The sequence below is a fragment of the Cebidichthys violaceus genome, unplaced genomic scaffold (genome assembly GCF_023349555.1).
Source record: "Cebidichthys violaceus isolate CVI_PGR_0920_01 unplaced genomic scaffold, fCebVio1.0.p SCAF_58, whole genome shotgun sequence".
NCBI classification, from domain to species: Eukaryota; Metazoa; Chordata; class Actinopteri; order Perciformes; family Stichaeidae; genus Cebidichthys; species Cebidichthys violaceus.
Genome location: NW_027176794.1, coordinates 314,794 through 334,605, shown reverse-complemented (window position 1 = coordinate 334,605; position 19,812 = coordinate 314,794). Strand labels below are relative to the sequence as shown.

Genomic DNA, 19,812 nt, shown 5'->3' with positions numbered 1-19,812 from the left:
CGTACGTTTTTGGTGTTAGATACTTACAGTTTATTCCATTACAGTGCAAAAAATGTCAACAGGTTACAGATTGTTTACGGTTTTACAATCTCAATCAGATTAAAATCACTTAAACACATATAAAAATGGCTTCAATCCAAAAACAAAATTGTGCATGAGCTAGAAGTACCATTAGCTACGTCATCAGAACTGCTGTACTGTAGCAGAGGGTAAAATAAAACAAACTGAACACCACAGTGAGCTCATAACGTCTCTACAAATGCAAGATGTCACTGTGCACAGATCTCTGTTAACAAGCAGGGACCAGAGGGGATTTACATCTTGGTGAGACGCAGGGTGTTGAGGCGGACCCCCAGAATAGTGGCCCCTGCAGCGTACTGGATCTCTTTGAGGATCCCCTTCCACTTCCTGTCCGTCTCATCAAACCTGAGGAGGTTAACAGACTCTAAGGTAAATCTTAGACACACACTGGAAAAATGTAGTTAGAATGAATTATTGAAATGATTAGTGAGACTTCCTCTTTTACTTTCTCTTAAAAAGCTGGTCCAACGTGACAAAGTGCAATTTCATCGAATCGCATCTAAAAAGAAAACTACCAGGAGCTTGATGAATGAATGAATGAATGAGTCTGTTATGACCCACCTCCAGATGTCGTTCATCTCTTTGGGAACAATCTCTTCGCTGTCCTCCAAAGGCATCATGGCAAAACCTCCTACAGCATACAGCAAGCCAGCCAAAGACACCAGGTTCAGAGAGCTACGCTCCTGAGGAAACACTTCAAAGTCTGACCACCTGAAAAATGTAAACGCACAGTTCAGTAACGTACACCTATAGAGGGCTCAAGAAGCTTCACTGGGAAATTTATATTTTTAAGCAAAATTTAACCTTTTAAAGTGTTATTCGTTGCAGAGAAAAGCAGCTGCAAAATAAAAGTTAGTAATGTGAAAATGTGATACACAACAAGTGAACAGTTTTATTCAGTGAAAGCAATTTGAAAATGCATTAACCCAGTGAACCAAACAATCACACTGTCTCTTCAGTGTGATTTCCTCTTTCTGCAAAGTGCACAAACAAACAGCAGAGTACATCACATTTGTAATTTGACGGTCCCCCTGGTAACTTAATGCCGTTTGCTTTGGGGCCAGCAACTCATTGACTTTTGCCAGCCTGACTCACTGATTTCGAGGAACTCACTTGTTTGTAGCGATGTCGTACACCTCCACAGTGTTTGTCAGCCCGGTGTCGGTGACTCCTGCTGCCACATATATTTTGTCTTTATGAACAGTGGCTCCAAATAAAGAACGTGCAACCTTCATGGGAGCGAGCTCCTTCCACTCAAATCGCCTGGCGTCATATGCACACATCTTTTTCAGACAGCTCCTTTTCACAAGAGAGACAAAGAACATAGTGTATCTCTCTTTATATGACTTCTATTAAGAAAAATATTCCTATTCCATGTGTTGCAGGATTAGTGAATAAAGCCTTCACACTCGCCGATGGATATTAATACTTTGATCCCACTTAATACTCACTTGTTGTCTCCCTTTCCTCCAATCACATAAACAACATCATTGTGGGATATGGTTGCATGTCCGTAGACCGGGTAAGGAAGTTGCTCTGATTCGCCCCATTTAAAAGATCTGTAAAGGTGTAAGTTTATTAGAACAGCAATCCATTCAATGATTTACATTAACTTTGACTTGTACTCACTGTCTGTCGTAGACCAAAACTGAGTCCAGCGTCTGCTCCTGCTCCTTCAGTTCCCTCCCTCCCAAAACAAAGATGGAGTTCTCAGCCTCACCCAGCCCAAACAGGAAGCGGGGAGACGGGAGGGGAGGCATCCCCAGCCAATCAGCAGTGGCCGGGTCATACTTCGGTCACAGGAGATCAAACATTTGTGAATGGAGTTGCGTTTACATCACCTGAAGTAGACACGCTGTAGCACATGCAGACGGACATAAACACTGCAGGTAGATGCACTCTTAACATCCCTTATTCATTTCCCCTTATGTAGATACATGAATAAGGCTGGAACAATCTTGTTTCCCCTCCTTGTATTGAAGCTATATGACATTTACATTGAGTGAGATATTCAAACCCAAAGCGCTATGATTTGTTTAGCTGCACTATTTTATCAAAACAAATACATTCTAGATGTCTTGTGCATCATTTTATCCACATTTTCCCAGAATTCACCCTGACATATTTGGTATCTTTGGAGACTTGGGATCACTATTACAATGTAAAAGACAGTTTTGTGGGTTCAAACACAACCACCAGTGGGGAAGTGGCATTTAAAAGGTCTAATACAAGTATGGAGCATCATCAGCAGTAGAGGGGTAACTTCACATTTTAAGCAACAGAGGTGAAAAATATGTATTACTTTCTCTTCTCTCAAATCTTTATTTAGAGCTTTCCCTACCTGGAGGAAATATGAGCACAGTGGATCTTCTTTGTTCTGTTCATCAAAGAATAATCCTCCTGCAGCAAAGATCTGGTTCTCCTTGGTGACGAGGCTGATGTGGTTCTTGGGAATCTGTGTGGAAAGTGATGCTAAGAAGCAGTCGTTCCCAGTCGGATCGTAGGCCACAGCACCTGCCTCATTCACCATCAGTATCAGGTTCCTGACAAACATGCCAAATCGCAGGTTATCATTCAGGATGCCTGGCAGAAGACCTTCCTCTTCCTCTTTATCCTCACTATCCCCGTCTCCCTCTGCTCCTCCGTCCTCCTTTTTGCTTTTTTTAACCTCCGGCATTTTCCCGGCATGAGCGTCCCTGATCAGCTGGAGTTTCTGCTGCAGCTCAGGATTAAAGGAGATCAGTTTGTGTTTCTCCACCTTTTCCTCCAGGTAATCCTCCTTTACCAGACGCAAACGAACACAATCCAGCAAACCTGGCAAATCCTTCTCTCTGCCCTCAGTGTCCCGGGACACCCAGTTCATCAAAGCCTCGAACACGGCCTCCTCGGTCTCTACGTTCAGATTGTCGTTTGCTAAAATGGCTGCCAACTCGCTGGGGAGCAGCTGGAAGAACTCCTCGTCTCTGGAGATGAGCTGAAAGCGCTCGCAGGCGTAGTTTCGGGCAGAGACGGCCAACCTCGGACAGTCCAGCATCAGGCCGAGCCTGAAGATAGCCAGACAGTTGCTGAGGCTCAGGCGCTTCTGTAGGAAAGACACACAAACAGTAAAAATTGAAGGGATCTGGTACACATTAGCCACAGCGAAGATGTCCTGGACGTTCTGCTCCGTCACGTTGATTTTGGAGGTGTACAGGTACTTGAGGATCAGCCCCATGACGCCAGGCTCTACATCCTCCAAGACAATCTCTTTCTTCTTGCTCTCCTCCAGGTCAGACAGAAAGATGGAGCGGAAGTAAGAGCTGCAGGCGCACAGGACCAGCCGGTGGCAAGGGAACTCCTTGTCTTTGATCTTCAGCACACAGTCAACCAGCTTGTCGGTCTCCAGCAGCTCGAACAGGCCGTCCTGGAGCAACGTCTGCTGGTACATCCTGGGTTCGTCCATGGGGTCTATCGACAGAGCCATCGTTCCTGGCAGGGAGAGTTTGAGGAGCCTTTTAGGGGCTTCAAATCAAACAAAATGGATCTTCTCGATAGCAGAATTTTAGTTTCTAGCTTTGAAAGAGGATTCAGAGGCACAGTCAGTCTGCTATTAGCAGCTGAACCCAGGGACGGCCCACTCCTTCAGCTGTCCTGACCCTTCAACTGAGCTCCAACTGGTAGGTTATTTATAGTCCGGGTGCTCGGTGTGGAGCTATGGGCTTCGTTCTGGAACATGAAATGCAATATCCACGCTTCAATCCCCTGTCCCACCTCCAACCCCACCCCCACCCGCTCCCCAGGAACATCCACCCACTCTCAAGACAGCTGACAGCATTGCTTCATGGGAAATATGTCCATCCTGAGTCATGGGTGGATCTGGAGTAGATGTGTAATGAGACTGCCCCCTGTGGACTTTGTGACTGAGTCATTATTGCAATACTACCAACAAATATTTTCTAGGTTGCCAAAGCCTGATGTATCTCTTTCCTTTGTGCCCAGTTTATTTTGTTTATTTTTATAAATGCCACATACAACGCGCTGGAAATACTCACCAGCTCACCAAATGTGTATTCATCCGCAGCTTAAAATAGTCCCCAACAAAGACAATTTTCTTTTGTTTTAGGAATGTTTGCTACTGTTGAAGGGAATTAAGCCTTTTTCCAAATGATAATATATATTCATTGTAGATATGTTTTTAGTAATACAAGACGTTTTAGACATACATTAGCTGTTGCAAAAATCGAAAGTTAGCCCTCATTTAAATGTCAGTAAACATCTTTTATCACATGTTCAAGTCCAGTGATTCACTACAGGTGTGACCAGAGTTTAAAGTGTTTCCAGTGTGGAAGCATCAAACAGAAATAAAACTGCCAACTGCTGATGTAACACTTCAGAAATACATTTACAAGCCTAATGACAAGACTCAACACTGACTCACGTACTGGAAATAAGCACCCTTCTCTCATTCATATTTAAACAGCTCCATCAGAAGGGAAACTCTCCATACAGACACAACATATTTGAACAAATCTTTTCACTTTATTTTTTGCATTGATGACAAAGGTTTCAGTTTTGACACTCCTACAGTGTGGTTACACTTATTGTTGTTAATTTTCAATGGCTACTTGACATTATACTATATCATATTTAAGTAAATGTCTTTCATTAACCTTGATTTGTTTTCTCTTTTAGGTATAAACACAGTTGAATGGTGGTAAACGTATTTACAGTTAATACTGAGCATCAATTCACAATTCATGGTTTGAAAATGTTGACAGCCGATCATACTCTTGGCTGTTTACATCCTTCACTATTAGTGAAGCCAACAGCAAACATCTACTCTGCTTTTTCCTTGCTGGGATCTGCGACTGGTTGAGCAGCAGTGGGTGCAGCTGCAGCGGTGGCGGCGCTCAGAGGGGGAGCAGAAGGAAGAGGATCGGGATCATCGATAAGGGCCTGCTTCCTCTCTCTCTCCTTAATCACTTGAATCAGGCAGTAGGTCACAAACATGACGATGATGGTGGTTATAGGGAAGCCTGGGAAAGTTAAAAAAAAACAACCTGTCAATAGAGTTGAACCATATTTCATACCCTCTTTTCAAAATGGAAAAAAAAATTTAATCACCTTTAAGAAGCAGCCGCTTTGCGACCAACTTGGCAAAGTCCAAACTGTTCAAGGCCAGGATGTTGTATAACACAATGGTCCAGAAGTTGAAAGTATTGAAGACGGCTCTGATTCGGCGAGATGTTGCTTCTGTCATGGTCATCTGTAAATTAAACATTATTTATAAACAGCATTTTGTGTCAGCATCCCAACTGAAATGTAAAAGCCAAACTCAGATTACAAACCTCAAACGAAGCAAAAGGCTCCATGGAGAAGAACTTGGCGGTCCACAGCTCAAAGTTGAGGCCGAAACAGTTAAAGAAAGCCCAGACCAGCACCGCCTCGCAGGGTCCCAGCCACAGGATGGTGACGCCGAAGGTGCACAGTGTGGCCACCAGCTCCTCCACCACGTTCTCATGTTTTCCCCCCAGGTAGTCGTACACGTACCTGTGGATAATGAGTCAGCATCAGGACCTCTAAATGTGTCGAGGTCAATAAGACTTTAATTCAATTTATTGATCTCACTTGCACAGCCACTCGTTGATCCCTCTGTCAAAATGACTGTGAAAGACAAAAAATAAATAAAAAACAGGATTAGATTTACAGATTTGTACTATATAACGAGCCAAATGGGATCTGTGTGAACTCAACTTACGTTTCCGCAAACACGTAGAGCATAGTGATGCATTTTGGTGGCTTGGGAGGGTCCAGATGATCCAGTCTGGACACTGTGTTGATGACTCCAAACATGACAGCGGCTTTTACCCAGTCGTACACCAGGTTAAAGTAAGCTAGGCCCACTGGAGACAATGCAATTATTAGCTATGCAGTCAATGTATTGTCACACACCAACAGCAAAGGAGCGTGCTCTGGTTAACATGCCACAGTCAGATTGTTAAATTTCGGGGAGGTGGCGCAGACCTAGAGCCCAGTCAGAGGCATGCTTCAGCAGCCTCAGGTCGGTGGGGATGGTGAGGATGTACAGGAAATGGAAGAGGACGTCCACTACAATGATGGCTCCCAGGTGAATCAGGCCCTGCAGACTGATGTTCCACATCTCCCGCTCTTTCCTGGTCAGGTCTGACTTGTTGGCCTGCAGGAGGCAGCAGACGCATGTCACAAAGCCAGAGACCTCCACGCTGCTGTGCTACAGCTCAGTAAAGGCATCCTCTGTGACTTTGGCTCTCAATGGCCCCCTTCGCAAAATGATATTCATGTTTTCAGATGTTTCTCTAATTTTGATCACTTCTTTTTTCCCCCCCTGTGAGTTATTGGAAGGTTTTACCTCTTTAAAATATTAAAATAAAACAGAGAAAAGAGTTGCTCTTTCATTGGCCTGGTCATAACCCATTGACTTATGCAAGCAGATATTATTTTATTTCAACAATACCATCTAGGCTAGGGCACTAAATGAACAACACGTCATGTGACCTCTTGATGAGGTTCATCTTGAACACCTGTCCTCATTGCACTTTATAGCCTGATGAAGACTGATTGAGTTGAAGAGCGCCTCGGATCCTTTTCAGACTGCCAGCCGACACCATGGACTTCATTCAAAGTAAGATGGACAGTTTTATTTTCCTATTTTAACTTACCTGAATGTAAAACTTATCAAAGGTCATGATGGGCCCGAAATAGAAGAAGGGGAGGTAGAAGTTGTACTTGAGCAGCTCCAGGATGTTGTAGTTTCCATCTTTCTTCTCGCAGTTCTCCAGAGCAAAGCTCATACAGCGCATGATAGTAAACCCACAACCTCCATAGAACAGAACATGACGTAGCTCAAAGTCACCCTCCACAAAGCCCGCCTACACGGAGGAGAAACAGGGGAAATAACGCGGGAAACCATTAATATTAATGCAGTTTGTAATGTAACTTCTGTTAAGTGCCAGCATTTTACCTGCCAGGACACAAAGGGTTCACACTTGAACGTAGCGAGGGTGCAAAGACCGGCGACGAAGCAGAGCCAGCGAATTTTCACCAAGGAGATGCTGTAGAGCAGAATGCAGTGGGACAGAATGAGGGTGACGTAGGTCCAGCCCATACTGGTCCACACGGCCAGCAGCCCATACGCCATGTAGACCAGGGACCTGTGCTGTGAGACAGAGATGGAATGTAACTTAGTACATTTACTCAAGTACTGTACTCAAGTACAAATTCAAGGTAATTGTACTTTAAGTATTTCCATTTTATGCTACTCTAGAGTTGTGCTTCTCTGAGGCAAATATTGTAATTTTTACTCCACTACATTTTGTCTGATTGTTGTAGTTACTTTGCAAATTACAATTTTTCATATCCTTCTGAATTTGGGGATTTAGATTTTTTTCTGATAAACTGAAATATTTAAGTGTTCCTTTATCAGTAAAGAAAATCCTCGTACTTCATAAGCTAAATAAACTTTACGAAACAAACAACCTTTTCAGAGATACGTATACATTAATGTAGCAGCAATATTAATCCAAAAACCTCATATACATAATAGTAAAACACTGACCGGGAACATTTTACTGCAGGAGTACTTTTACTTTTGATACTTTAAGTAAGTTTTACTGATTACATTTTTTTTCCTAAAGTATTTTCACACTGCGGTATTAGTACTTTTACTTAAGTAAAGGATCTAAATGCTTCTTCCACCAACTGGTTACATTAATGACTCAGTAAAGCCGCCTTTTAAATGCTAGACACCAAAATAAAAAGTCTAAATATTTCCTCTAAATGTATTTTCTCTAACGATGGAGCTCACGTCTGGCTTTAGATTTATAAGCTGAAAATGTAAATTGCTCCAGAAAGCTGCAGATAACGTCTCTTTACAGTCAATTGATAACTAAGACACTCTGAGAGAAAACGTCCACTGATTATCAAGAAAAAGTTTACACAAAGCAATAAATAGTATAAAATCTACACTTATGGATAGACTTTCACCATTAGACTTTGCAGTGTTGTTCACCAAACAAACTGCCATAATATAGAGCTACATTTCTATTTATATTCTTTCCACCTGGTCCCATTCATCATTAGCTGTTCAGCTAATAAAAAGCGACTGTGCAGTGTTGTAAAAATAAATTGTGACAAAGAGGATTTCAAATGTCACAAAGTGTTCTTCATAACACGACACAGTGAGCGTTTCTTTCACCTCATTTCAAAGCGACTCGTTTGCTCGGATCATTAAACATCCTCTACTACACTCTTCTTCAATCGGTTAATCAATCAGTCAGCAGAAGCACCTGTGGAGCCAACATGGAGCAGATCTTAGCGAACAGCACATGTCCAGAGAGGGCAAACAGGATGTGCGCTCTGAAGGTGGAAAACCACATCATCCACTCAAAATCAGCCGTATCCTGTAGATCAATGAAAGAATTAAAAGTTAGAAACATCCTCACATCAATGGCAAGTGGCTTGATTAGCTATCAATGTCTCACCATTTTCCTCCCAAAGTAGTACCATCCTGGCTTCACGCTGGTTTTGAATGTTTTTCTGTTTGTACTGGCTGAAAACAGGAACAAAAAATCTATTGTGAATTTTAAAAATACAAAGAAATTTGAAGAGACAAAGCTTTATATGAGTAAATCTCACATCAACACACATTTTCTATCATGTATTTTGTTTTCTTATGTTAAAATTGTCTTGTCCTTGAATGCAGAAGTGAAACTTTTGTTACAAGTGAACACAAGTCCTATTTTCCTCTTGTGCTCTGTGGTATTAATACTGACACCGGATCTCCTCTGCGTGGTCTGCATAGCTCCGACTCTTCACCCTCACACAGTGACACTGCCGGTGTACTGTAAGTACACTGCACATTGTGTTGTCTGTATGGGACCGCTCTACACAAAGCTAAACTCATGCCTCAACATTAGGTTTACAGTCCAGACTCATGTCTTGGGTATACAAAGGCACTACTTTCTTTAAAATATAAGATTTAAAAAGTTCATGGTTTTGGTTTTGGTTTTGTGTTTGCACATCTGCATGAGAGTATGCGTGTGAATGCAGAGAATCATTTTCTGTTGCATGCATGACAACTCCCTCGTGCTAGTTTTGTTGCACCAGATGTATCATCTTCATTAGTACATGAACTCCATGTTTATTAGTAGTCTACATAGACCTGCCCAACTTGAGCAGAGGTCTAATCAGCCAGAATCATTTAACACCTCTGAGTGTGCAGGGCTCTGCAGTGTGAGGCACGGGCCTAAAGTCCATTTGCTCCTATTGTTGTTTTTTTAAAACGGGTCACAGATGCATGGTTTGATTTTCAAAAAAAAAGCCCAGTCATTTCTGAAAACAGCTGGATACTGTTGTTTTTTCGCAAACATGTCTCTAACAGGAATAAATAGTTAATTTGTTGGGGACTATTTTAAGCTGTGGATTGATACACATTTTACAGAACATATCTGTGGAATCACTTCTTAATAAACCATGTTTCATTATGATGAACAAAAGTGTTGTTTCACTGAACAATAGAGCTCTATGGCACAGGAATAAGCAGGATCAGACTTTGGATGCACATAAGATACTTGTAAGTCAGGCTGTTAGCTCATAGCGTTCGTAGCTATACCAACAAAAATGAATGCGCAGGAATTCTTAGATATCCCACAAAATGAATTCATATATCATCAACGTAATCTTAAACAAGGAAGAATAAAAACTACACAAAACAGCAGTAAAGCTGGAGGGGAGCAAGATGTTGTTTGTGCCCTGTGTGAAACGAGAAGTCAGCGTTGATTTATTTGTCACTTAACTGCCGTACTTAAGTAACACCACTTTAACATTGTAGTTATTTATACCCAATCCATGATCTTTCCTAAACCTAATGAAGTCAGGTTTTTTTGCCGATCTTTTCCTGAACCTAACTAAGTAATTTTGGTTACTATTGTTTCCTGTGAAGACGTTAATTTGAAAAGACTGTATACATGTGGAAAATTGACACATGATGCTGGACTTTCATAGGAAAAAACACAAGAACAATGAGGAGTAACTTTCACCAGACTTATCTTTTAGTTTAAGTACTTTTCAAAAGATTTAATTTAACACTTCTATGTATGCGAGTAGATTACAACACAGGTGATTGTGTTCATGTCAAATGGTGTCGGGGTCACATTCATTAGCAGAGTATGAACTGTACTTCACAAGAAGGATATTCTACTACTCTTTCTGCATGTGTTTGTGTTGTACTCACAACTGGACAGGTCAAAGATCCAGCTGGAAGCCCAGAACATGGCCAGACAAAGCACTGTGTTGTAGAAATAGATCTCATATTTGGGAAGTGCAGCTTTGATCCCCATGGTGACGCAGACGGAAAGAGCTCCGGAGGCTCCTGAACACACCGACATCAGACCAGTCAACACTTTATCTGCACAACTAAACCAGGTTTTACTTCTGAAAAGCATTGCACTGTATTACAGTTTGTGGGGGCTTCTTTATCTCGTACAAACAAAATCAGTGATCGCTGAAATGGTGGTTATCACCGTCTCAGCCTCGTCATACTGACTGTACAGAAGGGAGGACACAATATTGTATACAGCTGTGAGGTTAAAACTAAAATGGAAAGTGCAAAAATGCCACTTCAATGTTTATATGAGAGACATCTTGTCACAAATTCCCCTTCATATTAGTTTGTTTTCATCCTGCCTGTCTGTTTAATGAACTCTCCTGTCTCTTGTGTATTAGCATCAAAAGTAAAAGTAATCTGTGCAAGTATGCACTTACACAGATTGGCCCCCGTCAGTATTAGGCTGATTATCATTTTATTGATTGTAAGTGGTTATTTATTATAGTTGGTCAATGTTGAGCTCATCTGCTTTATACACTTTTGAGTACTTTAATCAAGAACTATCACATTTTATTGAATTATTTATATTTTGTATGTAAAATGTACTATACCTGTGAAAGACATGTAGTAAAAAGTGCATTGCTTTAGCATGTGAAACCCAATGGTGCAGAATTATAAAGTAGAAGAAGAAATAAGTACTCAAAGTAAAAAACAAGTATTTCTGAATTGTACCTGTACAGTACAGTACTTGAGTTAATGTAGGCCTACCTACCTACATACGAAGCTGCTTTCTTATATCAGAGAAAAGTAGAATAATGCAATATCATGTGGCTCATGTTAAATTATTGTTTGAAGTCCTAAAAGCAACCATCAATTAGGAATTTTAACTTGCTACTGATTATCAGGTAAAATAAACAGTGGAGGGCGAATGGCCAACTTTCCACTGATTAACTCAGAGACAACAAAGTATCCTCCAGCTGTCTGCTATTTTTAACCAAACAACTTCTCTGGAATGAAGTTCTTCATTTAGCTATTTTGCATTATAACGCTGTATTCCTTTGTAATACAGAAAACGCATTCAAAAATCAGGTGTATAACGTTACCCGCACGTTTGTATTTTGAACTCTCTTAAAACCTCTGGCTGTTCTCTCCTCACAATGTAGGCTGTTTAAATGCCACACGGTCACGCTCTTCAGTTTGTCCTCCGCAGCACCTGTTGTGATACTGACCTTGAACGCAGCAGTTGGGAGCCTGAAGGAGTTGCTATAACAACCGATTTGTTCAAAAGAGGGGAAAAAACGACGCAGATTAAAATAAATAAAAAATAAAGCATGTAAGAAAATCTAAACTATTACATCCGCTTAGGGTGGGCTGTGGGTCCCTCTGACTCCCTGAGTGGGAGCTGCCACCGGTTAAAGGTGACATGATGTATTTATACTTTGACCACTGGCACAGAGGGGGCGGAACATGAGGGCTGCTGACACACTGTAAGCCACAACATTAGGAGTCTATTAGGTGCCGCTAACAGTATTTCCCTAACTGATGCAGCAGAGGGTTAATCTACCTAAACCCACTTAGTGCAGCCACATTAGCTCTATTAATAGGGTGTCTTCATTATGATAAATCACATGTAGCACTGTATCATTATATGCAAACTAGCATGAAATAACATTACTATGAAATTGTTGCATTGGGTTTGTAAAAAACATTATATTTACTTTACATTTTCAAATGAAAAGCCCTCTTGTCTCTTTTCTCTTGCTGTTTTGTTTCTGGTTGCCAGATCTGTTTTGGGAGGGTCTAAGCCTGTTGCAATTTTGAGCTGTGCCAAACATCCGTGCCTCTCACACTCTACAATGAACTGTGAAACAACACGCATTGCCGTCTAGTGACAGCAACACAAAATACAGTGCAGTGAGAATCAGTGGTGCCACAGCTGGAAGCATAAATAACACCCAAAAAAAGAAAAATATTGATGCAGTATGTGGTTTATTATAAAAGGTTAACAAATAAATGCATACAGTATTAAAGAAATGTATGAAAGTCAGGTCCAAAACTGGCAGTATGTATGTTTTGTGCTTCTACAGTATCAGTGATGCACATCCATTGGGAAATGTTGCCGAGGAGACAATACTGCTAGAAAAGGAACGCCACAGAGGAGCGTGTTCACCCTCTAGCATGTTTGTAACTGGTGGACCTTTCCTTTAGGCTATGTGACACGTTCTAATCTCCAGATCCTTCTGTATACTTCATATGTCTGGTCAAACTAAAGCTTCCAATGAGAGAAAATTAGCTTTTTCCTGTAAGAACAAATATCAAATTCATAAGCTTTCGGTTTCAAAAAGTAACTTTGGTAAAAAAAAAAAAAAGCAGCGGGAGTCCTTGTTTGGCTACTCCTTCTTGCTGGTCTCTTGTCCTTCAAAGACGGGGTACTTCTTCTCCACCTCAGCCCACGTCAAAGTGCCGTTAGCCAGATCTCGAACCATCCCTGGCAACTCTGCAACCTGCAATATGATTTTGTAAATTAGCACAAAACTAAATCTGCAATTACGATGCTGTACACACCTTGTATTCTGTTAATTAAAGTTATTGGATTGTTCTACCTCGGCCCTGATCTGCCTCATGGAGTCTCGGTCCCTCAGTGTGGCCGTGTGAGGCGTCTTGTTCACCGTGTCGAAGTCGACGGTGATGCCAAACGCCACTCCGATCTCGTCGGAGCGGGCGTAACGCCTCCCGATGGATCCTGAGGAGTCGTCCACTTTGTGGGACACGCCGTTTTTAGTCATCGCCTCGGCTTAAAGGAGAAAGACCAAAATGAGTCATCAGTTTGAATAGATATGCTTCAGAAGGAAATTCAAAAACACTTAAAGTACAAGTTTTAGTATTTTAGGAAATATGCTTATTTGAGTTAGATGGGAAGGTCGACACCCCTCTTATAAAATATGAAGCTACGGCCTAAAGCTAGCTTAGCTCAGCATAAAAACTGGAGAACTCAGAGAAGTTATTGCCCCCGGCCAAGAAATAGTCCCCATACACAACATGTTAATTAGTCAGCTTAAGAAGTGTTGGTTTGTTGCGGACAGAACAAGGCTAGCTGCTTCCCTTTGTTTCCAGTCTTTATGCTAAGCTAAGCTAACTGGCTCCGACTTCATATTCAACCGACAAACGGAAGAGTTGGGTCGATCTTCTCATCTAACTCTCGACATTAAAGCAAAATAAGAGAATTTCCCAAAATGTCAAGCCATTTCTTTAAACTTCGTAAAGCTGTATTGAAATTTAGTATCACACTCACATAACTGGTGGACAAACGGTGTGAACTCCTGGTTATGACTCAAAGGAAGGATGGAACATTTGTATGGAGCTACGGTGGCAGGGAAGCTGAAATACTGAAGAGAAAATAAGTAATTTAATTAAAACAATCATATGATTCTCATTTAGATGTCATTCCTCGTTTTGAAGCATTCTTACCGTCCTCTGTTCATCCCCCTGCCGGATGCGGAACGAGTGCTCGAAGATGGAGTACATGATTCTGCCGATGCCAAAGGACGGCTCGATTACATTGGGAACAATCTCCTCCACTGTGGGAAAAGAGAGACGGTTGATTTCCCACGTGAACAAACTCCCTGTTCTGCTCTACAGACCTGAAAGCATTGTTCGGTGTCGCCTCTTACCGTGCAGAGTTTTCTGGAACCTCTTCACACCGACCATGTCTTTGGTCAGTTTAAATGTTCTGCCTTGTGTCTCAACGCTGAACTCCCTACAGACATGAACAGAGCCAAATAAATGTACAATCTAAAGACAAATATATAAATAAACCCATAGAAATAGACTTCAGCAGCGATCACTGCGGTCAGAAATTACCCCTTTTCATTGAGAAGCTTCTCCTGGTCACTGATGTAGCATTCGTCACAGGCAGCCAGGTACTCCAGAACCAGTTTGGCATCTTTCTTGTAGGCCGTTCCTATGGCTCCCTTATTGGACTCAAACTGGACAACGTTTACCACTTTGTGTGAAGAAGTTAAGGAGTCAAACAGAGGAATCCAGCTTGCAAGCAAAAGGAACAAATGAAGGTCAATGAGCTTAATAAGGAAGGTAGAAAACAGCAGAACTTTTTATCACATGTATTCATTCCCAAGATCAAGTTCTCGCTGGTTTCTCAAGACTACCAATAGCTTTAACTAAACTTTCTCTCTTCAGCAGATGAAGATCTAGTGTTAAAATCTGCACATACATCAGGCTGCACAGTGAAGCTCAAACATCCAAATGTTGTGATAATAAGTAGAACACAAGTAGAACACACTATTGAGACACTGCAGACTTTGGCGACCCCTGCTGGTAGTATCAGATAAGACACTGGACAAGGAAACGTTGCATACTGCTCGTGTCCAGAAATAACGTGCTCCAGAGAGTGATTGTAGCATGCCTGTTTACGAATACATTTTAGCATACTACATACTGAAAAAAACATATAACTAGATTTTATGGTTGCAAGGTTGTTGGACTGGGAGAACAGAAGGATATGGGTTCTTTCAGGGGCTTTTCAGCCACTAGAGGCACCTTGGTGGCTCTGGAGTGACACGAGAGGTCATAACAGGAGCGGTCAGCACAGCCCACGATCTCAATCCAGCCCTAAAAGAGAGAAACACAAACTGGTCTTTACGTACGTCCACAAACTTCTCAGTCTATATGTGTGAACGAAAGAGAAAAAGATTTACATAGGAGGTTTTGGACTCGGCGTCCCAGCAGTCACACGCGTAGTGAGCCATCTCGTTCTCCATGTGCTGACGGAAGCGCACTTTATCTTTAGACAGCCCTGCTTTAATTAGGTAGAGGTAGATTCTTCCAATGAAGTAACCCAACACTGAATTGTTGATCACTCCCTGTAGCAGAACAAATAAACGATGATAGTCATTATTACAATAAATGATCCTGATAATCTATTCACTATATGTAATTAAGATTAGTTGACAATAACACATTGTTTTAGAGCCATTATCATAATCACAACATTGTTTCATATAAGCAATTTTTATGGCACATACTTTGACGATATTGAATATATGAGAGTTTTATAATGTACCATTTACAACAAAATCCTCTATTCACCGCTATATAATATTAAATGAGCACTATGAACATTTATTTATAAGTGACCATTTGTAACAACGTCCACATAAGACCAGGCATGTTTTCAGCACTGACAATAAACACACTATGCATAACAATAAGTCAATAAAATGAGTCCCACCTGCTCCACAGCATCACCCAGCCTCATGATGTGTGCAGACTGGCCGCTGGTCTGAGCCTTGGAGGAGAACAACAGGATGTCCAGGTCGGCCACGTTGGAGAACTTAGGGTGGATCTTCTCGTTCGGGTCCACAAAGTGCTCGATCTCAGCCATGGTGAACTCTCTGCAAGCAGGAGAAGTTTACATCTCACTGTCTAGTCGCTATAATTTGCAGTTCAGTAAAGAAGGAGTTTCGGACTATACCTGACGCGAATGAGTCCAGAGCGAGGTGAGATCTCGTTCCTGAAGGAGTTTCCAATCTGAGCGGCGCCAAAGGGAAGCTTTCCCTGGTTAAACTCCAGCAGACGTTTGAAGTTTAGGAACATTCCCTGAGCGGTTTCAGGCCTCAGATAGCTGCAAAGTTACACAATCAGTTAAATAACGGCGAATGTTTATCTCACTTCAGACAGATGATGTGTTTCGCTGATCGGTACCCGGGCGTGTTCCCCCCCGGTCCGATGGACGTCTGAAACATCAGGTTGAAGGAGACGGGAGGAGTGAGGTCGTTTCCTGTGGTGGGAGACTTGACGTTGTATTTCACAAAGAGATCGGTCAGCTCCTGCTGGGTGTAGTTGTCCATCTAGAACAGAGAGCAAAACATGATAGGGTTGTTTTCCCAATCAGCAGATGTCAATATATCCAGCAACTTCAGACTTTGCTTGTGTGTGTGTGTGTGTGTGTGTGTGTGTGTGTGTGTGTGTGTGTGTGTGTGTGTGTGTGTGTGTGTGTGTGTGTGTGTGTGTGTGTGTGTGAGTGTGTACAGAAGACGTGTTTGATAAGAACCCACCTGAGTGATTACGTCCTCCATCTCGGTCACTTTCTCTGCAGAGCATTTCTCATCAGACATTAGTTTTTTCAAGTGAGCTGTGAAAGAAAAAAAACATCTTATTTAGCAGCTGTTAGTGGTTCAATCAAATGTCGGCTTGAACGAAGGAATTCACACTTTTAATCACTCAAGTCTTAATTATTAGCATTTTTGCATAAGGACAATATGGACGATGGGAAGCTCCCTGCAGACATTTTTTTTTTAAATTAAGTTTCCGGGTTCATTTTTTAGTTCTTTTCACTTATTTTAACTGGTTTTCTCAGCGTGTCTCTGCATGATGTGTAAATAAATTTACTATAACAAACATGATCAGAGTAATCACAGATGAAGAGACAGACTCCAGATTGAGGAAGTCCTGCAAAACCAGTTGACACTTGACATCCTGCTCCCCTCCTCAACTGCTCTGAGGATACATAAGCCAGTAAGCCAGGTAAAAACTTGTCCTAATAGATGATCATAAACATTCTTTTAAAACTTCAAAAAGATGGAAAATGCAAAATGATACGTTTTGACCGTCTGTAATTAAAATGTATGACGTGCAAGTTTCAGATGAATAGTTTGCACAGCTCCACTTGTAATCATCTCTGAGAAAAAGTCTGACCTACGGTTCATCTTCCTCTTTAGGGATGAAATCTGACACCTTGTTAGAAATGCAAGGAAATAATGGACAGCTCAGGGGAGGCCTGAACTAGGTGGGACTCATTTGAATCCTCTGAATGAATGACGGTCGGACAAAGTCACCTTTGAGGAGGTGATCGGCGCGGTAGCACTCTCCGGTCATGGCATCTTTCACCATGTAGTCAGCGAATTTATCCACATGTCCCGACGTCCTGGAAAGAGCCAACAGGTTAACAAGTGCAAACTTAAATTTGTACTTGGGTTTGTGAATGTTCTTGGAGTTTGTTGGCACCTACTTGAGGACAGGCTCAGGGGTCAGCATGGTGCAGTCTATCTCCAGGATCTGCTCCTCCTGGATGAAGTGCTGCCTCCATACCTGCAGGATGTTGTTCTTCAGGGCACAGCCAACAGGGCCGAAGTCATACAGGCCGCTCACACCTGAGAAACAACCGGTGATTAGTCTGTATGTTGGAACATGTTGGGGCAATATCTTCCTGTAAGTATGCATGCTCTGTCTGCACTCAACACTGAACATGTTGCTGGGTGGTTTTGGTTTTCCTTTCTATTTTACCTCCATATATGGCAAAAGCCTGATCGTAGAAGAATCTCCTCTTTAAGGTATCCTCCATCTTCACTCTGTCCACCGTGTCATCTTTGGGCTGCAATGCTAGCTCCTACAAATGAGGATTTAAAATAATATCAATTACCAGAATCGCATGCACAGTAGTTATTCTTACACTCAAATGGAAAGTGGAACCAAAGAGTGATCGGAAAAGATTCTGACCTTTGCTTCAAGAATCCTCTTCCGGGCTTTCAGCTCCGCAACAGCTCTGCTCAGCTCCTGCTCTTTGGCGCCGTTTTCCTTCAACTGATGCACCAAGTCGCCCTGCAGGAAAATACCAAAGACTTTACTTAACTGTCACTCAAAACCTCAGGGAAAAATGTACCTTGAAATTGTTTTATATTTCCATTTGTTCTAAAAAAAAAGAAAAGTTAAATAATAAAAAAATCAAATGTTGTTTTTTAATTGATTCATGATATATTATTATAGATATTTTATAACGTGCAAGAAAATGCAAATTAACGGTTTGGAGCAACAGTCGCCAGCAACTTTTAAGTTTCACTTTAGTTTTCACGCCATGAGGCTCTGAATAATTTCTAGTCATTGAAGAACATTCAATGTGAACCTTCTGCACTGACATTATATTACACTTGTCTTGACTCTGACAAGCATAGACTGTGAAACGATGTTCAATGTGGCCAATATGCAAAAATTCAAATCGGCGGCATTGTTAATGTATGTAAAATGATCATTACATTATCCAAACAGACCTATTTTGAAGCATATACTACTAATAAACTCTCCAATCAACACTTCCAATCGATTTAGTAGTCAGTGGATAATACGCTACATGCTAGTTATTGGAGGGCGTCTAGTTTGGGTTTTGGTATCTTTAAACTTGGTTTAAATTAATTAACAAGATATCTCACCTGTTGCCTCACAGCCTCCCGTAAAGGCGCCAGTATTTCTTCCATGTTGACACGTAGTTAAAGCTCTCTGCACCGCGCTCTGCCCGCAGTCAGCTGCTGATCTGCTCCGGACTCAACTTCCTTCACTTCCCTCTTCAGGGTTTTCTTCAAGCTGAGGAAAAACAAGGGGAGGCGCCTGTTAGTGTGCAGTCTGACGGGTTGGCTGATTTGTCTGAAACAAGGGCTTTCTGTTGCATCATCCAGGAAGCTCAGACAAAACGTATTGTACCCTGCTGTATAATAAAGTGAGCAAATATCACCTGTTCAACGTATCTATGGAGAGTTAACCTGTATTCATAGTCTAGGTTCCTTATCATCTGGCACCCAAGGTCTGGACCCAGAGCACTGACAACTTGCTTGGACCCTTTTGACACCCTGGTTTCTCCCATTTGTGCACACAAGAGACATTATGGTAGACTAATATCATACTCAAAGACCCAGTAATTTGTTTATTTGTTTGGCTGAAACAATAAAACTAGATGCTGACATTGGGACCATATACAATGCAAAAGCCACTGGCCTACTATACTCTATATAAAGGTAGTACTATACATTACTGCTACCTCAACACATTTGCACATTAGCCTTTGCAGCCCTGATAGTAGCCCAGTTGTCAGCTACCTTAACCTCGGCATTGGAAAATAGCTGCAGTTTCTTCAAAATGTAATAAAAGTTCCAACAAATATTTTTAAATTCAATTAATTTCTTATAAATAACTATACTTTTTTTGTTGCAAATGCACTTAATATTAAAAGTGCAGACACTTTTATTACCTCTGTATGGAACATAATTGCAGCTAATTAGCTACCATATATACACAAATATCTATATCACTGTAAAACATTTTGGTTTCCTGTTACTTTTTATGGAAGCACATTTCCACCAGCAAAAAAAACAAAACAAATATCAAATAAAAAGTTGGGTATGATAAAATAAGAAACTAGATCCAATTCAAAATTATGAAATAAAGTCAAGTCTGGCTGAGGGACATTTTATTACACAGTAAGTCACAATTAATAGGAGCCCCGAAAGGTCATGATGTGAATAATGGAAACATAGCAAATTAAATTATATTTAATACGTATAAATCTGACGCAGTGTGGTTCAGTTTAGTATTTCTTTTAATTT

The 19,812-nt window shown here is 41.3% G+C and overlaps 3 protein-coding genes across 3 annotated transcripts; all 3 read right to left on the bottom strand.

The window, feature by feature from the left end:
• Positions 1–18: 18 nt before the first annotated feature.
• klhl40b (kelch-like family member 40b) lies at positions 19–3,725 on the bottom strand. Its single transcript, XM_068732282.1, has 6 exons — positions 2,423–3,725; positions 1,711–1,871; positions 1,533–1,640; positions 1,195–1,380; positions 643–792; positions 19–426 (listed from the first exon to the last, which is right to left on the bottom strand). The coding sequence occupies exons 1-6, from the start codon at positions 3,542–3,544 to the stop codon at positions 315–317; spliced, it is 1,839 nt and encodes a 612-aa protein (XP_068588383.1). The 5' UTR covers positions 3,545–3,725; the 3' UTR covers positions 19–314.
• Positions 3,726–4,575: 850 nt separating this feature from the next.
• On the bottom strand, positions 4,576–11,813 carry hhatlb (hedgehog acyltransferase like, b). The gene is made up of 12 exons (XM_068732309.1): positions 11,653–11,813; positions 10,331–10,468; positions 8,580–8,647; positions 8,385–8,498; positions 7,061–7,255; positions 6,759–6,968; positions 6,085–6,256; positions 5,819–5,963; positions 5,689–5,724; positions 5,409–5,610; positions 5,185–5,326; positions 4,576–5,096 (listed from the first exon to the last, which is right to left on the bottom strand). The coding sequence occupies exons 2-12, from the start codon at positions 10,434–10,436 to the stop codon at positions 4,897–4,899; spliced, it is 1,590 nt and encodes a 529-aa protein (XP_068588410.1). The 5' UTR covers positions 10,437–10,468; positions 11,653–11,813; the 3' UTR covers positions 4,576–4,896.
• Positions 11,814–12,393: 580 nt separating this feature from the next.
• On the bottom strand, positions 12,394–18,780 carry LOC137888841 (glycine--tRNA ligase). The gene is made up of 17 exons (XM_068732346.1): positions 18,646–18,780; positions 17,939–18,040; positions 17,726–17,828; positions 17,451–17,592; positions 17,278–17,366; positions 16,498–16,574; positions 16,145–16,290; positions 15,915–16,064; positions 15,672–15,834; positions 15,139–15,303; positions 14,946–15,052; positions 14,285–14,431; positions 14,095–14,180; positions 13,892–14,001; positions 13,716–13,809; positions 13,027–13,217; positions 12,394–12,927 (listed from the first exon to the last, which is right to left on the bottom strand). The coding sequence occupies exons 1-17, from the start codon at positions 18,688–18,690 to the stop codon at positions 12,814–12,816; spliced, it is 2,031 nt and encodes a 676-aa protein (XP_068588447.1). The 5' UTR covers positions 18,691–18,780; the 3' UTR covers positions 12,394–12,813.
• Positions 18,781–19,812: the final 1,032 nt, after the last annotated feature.

What these genes read in the sequence shown, in the direction of transcription:
- klhl40b (XM_068732282.1), bottom strand. Translation starts at nt 3,544, where the DNA reads ATGGCTCTGTCGATAGACCCCATGGACGAACCCAGGATGTACCAGCAG. An exon ending in TGTGCTCATATTTCCTCCAG is followed by an intron (nt 1,872 to 2,422) that starts GTAGGGAAAGCT and finishes CTGTGACCGAAG; the next exon opens with TATGACCCGGCCACTGCTGA. An exon ending in TACGACATCGCTACAAACAA is followed by an intron (nt 793 to 1,194) that starts GTGAGTTCCTCG and finishes TACATTTTTCAG; the next exon opens with GTGGTCAGACTTTGAAGTGT.
- hhatlb (XM_068732309.1), bottom strand. Translation starts at nt 10,436, where the DNA reads ATGGGGATCAAAGCTGCACTTCCCAAATATGAGATCTATTTCTACAAC. An exon ending in ACTACTTTGGGAGGAAAATG is followed by an intron (nt 8,499 to 8,579) that starts GTGAGACATTGA and finishes ATTGATCTACAG; the next exon opens with GATACGGCTGATTTTGAGTG. An exon ending in TTGATAAGTTTTACATTCAG is followed by an intron (nt 6,257 to 6,758) that starts GTAAGTTAAAAT and finishes TGCCTCCTGCAG; the next exon opens with GCCAACAAGTCAGACCTGAC.
- LOC137888841 (XM_068732346.1), bottom strand. Translation starts at nt 18,690, where the DNA reads ATGGAAGAAATACTGGCGCCTTTACGGGAGGCTGTGAGGCAACAG. An exon ending in GGCTTTTGCCATATATGGAG is followed by an intron (nt 17,593 to 17,725) that starts GTAAAATAGAAA and finishes GTTGTTTCTCAG; the next exon opens with GTGTGAGCGGCCTGTATGAC. An exon ending in GAAAAGCCCCTGAAAGAACC is followed by an intron (nt 14,432 to 14,945) that starts CATATCCTTCTG and finishes AACTTCTTCACA; the next exon opens with CAAAGTGGTAAACGTTGTCC.